General features: G+C 35.5%; 1 protein-coding gene across 4 annotated transcripts in view; it reads right to left on the bottom strand.

The window, feature by feature from the left end:
• The window catches only part of LOC106461577, a 54,414-nt gene that overhangs the window by 21,314 nt on the left and 29,192 nt on the right, over positions 1 to 3,908 (bottom strand). For all 4 annotated transcript variants that reach the window (XM_013921417.2, XM_022388580.1, XM_022388579.1 and 1 more), the window contains one exon: positions 680 to 825. In XM_013921417.2, the coding sequence (XP_013776871.1) occupies positions 680 to 825 (146 nt within the window). The remainder of the gene's footprint in view (positions 1 to 679; positions 826 to 3,908) is intronic.

Here is a 3,908-nt window from a genome sequence, read left to right as displayed (position 1 = left end):
TTTTGTTGATTACTCTATATGATTATTTGGTGTAAAAAATATAAGTGCAGATGATCCAAAACATTTGTCAGTAATAATGATTTACCCTACATTTTCTGTAGAACCTGTTTATATTCTACAAAATTTACTTAGAGCATAGGACAAATATTATGTTCGAGTCTTCTATAAATACACGTGGACATATGTAATTATCTGAATGTTTAGTAAAATATACAGTTTAAAAAATCACTCTCCTATTTGAAATTATAGCTATGTCTGTATAAAGAAATTTTATTCAAACCAAAATAATCAAATAACAAACCTAGAAAATTTTAAAGAAGAAATATCAAAAGTTGTATATTGTTTTGGGTGATAAATGCTGTTCAGTTTGCACACTAAGGGTTAGTGATCAGACTAATATTAAGCCAATCAAGAGAAGTTCTTATACAAATATCTAACTTACTCAGGAAATAAATATTTACAATTTCCCCAAAGTAGACTACCCAGGTGCAGATAAATAGTATTTCTGGTGTGGAATATAACACTGTTTAAAATTACCTACATTGTCATGTAGGCAATTATTTCACCCTCCACTTATGAAGAAATTTTTTGGGTTAAACCCAGCTGTCCCCGCAGGTTTGGAAAAAGTTTGGCAGCTATGAGAGTAGACATACAGAAATCAATAAACCACATAACATACTTGAGAAAAAGTTCTTTCTATTCCCAATGCTGACAACTCTGTATTTTCCTCTCTTAAACACTGTAGTAGCTCATTTTGCATCTGTTTTAGTTCATCAGTTGGATCTAGGGTGACTTGACTACTGTGCACCCACTGGTGGGACCAGCCTAAAACAAGAAAACCACATATAAATGTTGTTCACCTAACTACTGGAATAAAAACAATATTCTTCCAATGACAATAATTTAAATTGCCAGTTCCTAATCACTGTCTAGATATTTGTATAATAGAACTGTGTACAGTAATGAGTCAGTAATAACATGTTATAGTAGAATAGTTGATAATAACAAGATGTTTAAAAAACTGCTTTTCATGTCAAAAACAGAAATTTGCCCTTGATTACTTCACTTTATAACTTGTTGCTTCAGCCATATTTTGTGTCATGTATACTATTTTGTGTATTTCGTATGCTTCAAAGTCTTCATAATTGTTGCTTTGCAATCTTGAGGTTTTAACAAATCAAATACCAGAGCAAGTGGATGATGAACCAGAAACCAAAAACAAAAGAGGTAATTAACTGGGAAGTGATAAAAGATTCAAAAACTTCACATGGAGAAGTACCCCACAGATGCAGTGCCACCAAAAATCAAGAGGTCACTCTTTTGGAGAAATTGTCAGGACTTGAAAGTCAATTAGCAATGAGGGCAAAGCACCTGGAACATGACCCTCCAGGAGATGCATATCAAGTGTGTGGGTTCAAAAAATACATCCACAGTTCACTTCAAAGGAAACAAAATGGAGGCTCCCCTTCATGAGTGATATAAGCCATCACTGTCAAAAGTCAAAATAAAACAGGATTAGCCAAACTAGACAAGAAGAGTGTGAAATAAAGGATCTTGGACTAGCAGAAGTGCCAGGGTGTGTAGAGGATAATAACTTTTGACTGAAGACTATTATCCTAAAGCCTCCTATTAATGGAATTATGCCCCCTACCTATGGAGAGGAGCACCAGGGAAGAAGAGAAACAATCCAGAAGAGGGGGAGGAAATGGTAAACCCAACATTGTGGGTAATATGTTCAGCTATCAACTGGAAAAATCCAACTATTATGAGCTGAGTATAGAAGGAGCCGAGGAGTATGTTAATACTAACCCCATTTGGAAAGAGCTAACTGAAGCTAGACATCCAATGAATGGTGTTTGTAAAAATCACCCAGATGTGGAAGTCAGATAAAATGCAGACCACCCTATTAAAGACATATGGAACCAAAGCAAGTCCAAAAGTCAAGGCACAAAACTGCTATCCACTCACATGGTGAAAAAAAGCGATGAAAAGAATGTGTACTGTGGGCATTCTCAGTCATGCAGTAACAGCTTACCCAAATGTGATTAAAGACTACATATTAAAATAGGGAAAACCCAAGAAGTGATTGAAGTGGGACCGATAGATCCAGAACCCCAATCAGCATTGAAGGTAGCTGAGTTCTTGCACAGATTTTAAAATATAACATTCATAAATGGAAACGTTGGCTCATGTAGATATGTAGATCTTGAAAGTAGAGTTGTTCAAAACTTGAAAATAGCATTGATAACTGGACCAATTGTTGGTTGAAATGTTGTAAAAGAAATATCTGCTGAAGCTTTTCACAGAACCGTCTGGAAAATGATCAATAGGAATTAGTACCACTTATAAAATGAGTCAGATCAACATAAGCCAGTAAAGCAATCACTGATTGGCATGTCCTTTAGCAAATCAGGAAATGTCACAGACCTACTGAAGGTTGTGTGGATTGTGTAAGAATTATTTTTGGCAGCAAAACCTGACAGAGGTTCTGGTACCATAATTTTGAATAAAACTGACTACATTGAAAAAATATATGACATCTTAAATGAAACAAAATTCAAATGCTAGGCACTATTTTGCAAAAAGATAACATGGCAAAAATTGAAAACAAGTAAAATGCTTATTAGAACTGGTTAAGAAAGGTTCCTTACCAAGTGATATTTATGACAGGATTAGGCCCTCAGGCTCACAATGTTCCCACATATATGGCCTTCCTAAAACGCACAAAAAGGATGTATCACTTCGCCCGATTTTGTCTATGATTGGCTCTGTACAACATGAATTATCAAAGTGGCTTTTGGAAATTTTAGAATAGGTGTTAACATACTTTTCGGAAAACTGTATTCAAGACTCCTTTTCTTTTATTACAACCATACAGAACCTTAGCCTTGACCATAAACAATAATTTTTGTACTCCTTCGACATCAGCAGCCTGTTTACTAATGTACCCCTGGAAGAAACCATCTAAATCTGTGTATATACTTTGTATGGTGGAGAAGTTCAGTGCCCTCCAATACCTAAGGACTTGTTTATTGAACTGATGAATACTGTGACACATTTGGTGGAATTCAGCTTTAATGATATGATGACAGATTGACGAAGTTGCCATGGGTTCTTCTCTTGGACCTGCCCTAGCCAATATTTTCGTTGGTTTCCATGAAAAAGAACTATTTAACAAAGTTACCAGACCTGCTCTTTACTTCCGCTATGTAGACGACACATTTGCCATCTTTAAAACTGAGCAGGAATGCTAGTGTTTCTTACAAGACCTCAACTCATTGCACTTGGCTCTCAAAGTTACTTTTGAAAAGGAACAACATAACTCTTTAGTTGAAAAAGATGACTTTCGTTTTCTCACCAGTATATACAGAAAACCTACCTTCACGGGACAATACACAGGATGGGATTCTTTCAGTCCCAAAAGTCGCAGAATAAACCTCATTGCTACTTTAGTCCATTGTGCTCTAGTTATCTGTTCAAAATCTAAACTAGATTTAGATTGAAGACAATTAAAACTATTTTACTAGAAAATGGGTATCCAGAAAACATCATTAATCAAATTACTTCAAGGAAAATTGCAAACTTCTCAACTGATCCAAAATTTGGTCCTCACAAGTGCCCAGTTTACCTAAAACTACCATGGATTGTGAACATTTCAACAAAATTTGAAAAACAATTGAAAATCGCCATCACTAAATGTTTTCCTGCAGTGAAACCCTACTGTGCTTATTCCACTCATAAGCTGTTGTCTACAACACAAAAAGATGCAATACCTACCACACAGAAAAGTATGGTTATTTATGAATTCTCGTGCCACTGCGAATGTCCGTATGTAGGTCGCACTTCACAAAGATTACAGGATATAAGTAAACATGTACCCACATCCATAAGAACTAAGAGTGTGAAAG

Source organism: Limulus polyphemus, unplaced genomic scaffold (genome assembly GCF_000517525.1).
Source record: "Limulus polyphemus unplaced genomic scaffold, Limulus_polyphemus-2.1.2 Scaffold990, whole genome shotgun sequence".
Classification (NCBI taxonomy): Eukaryota; Metazoa; Arthropoda; class Merostomata; order Xiphosura; family Limulidae; genus Limulus; species Limulus polyphemus.
The sequence above is the reverse complement of the archived record's forward strand: the minus strand, read 5'-3'. Positions and strand labels throughout refer to the sequence as shown.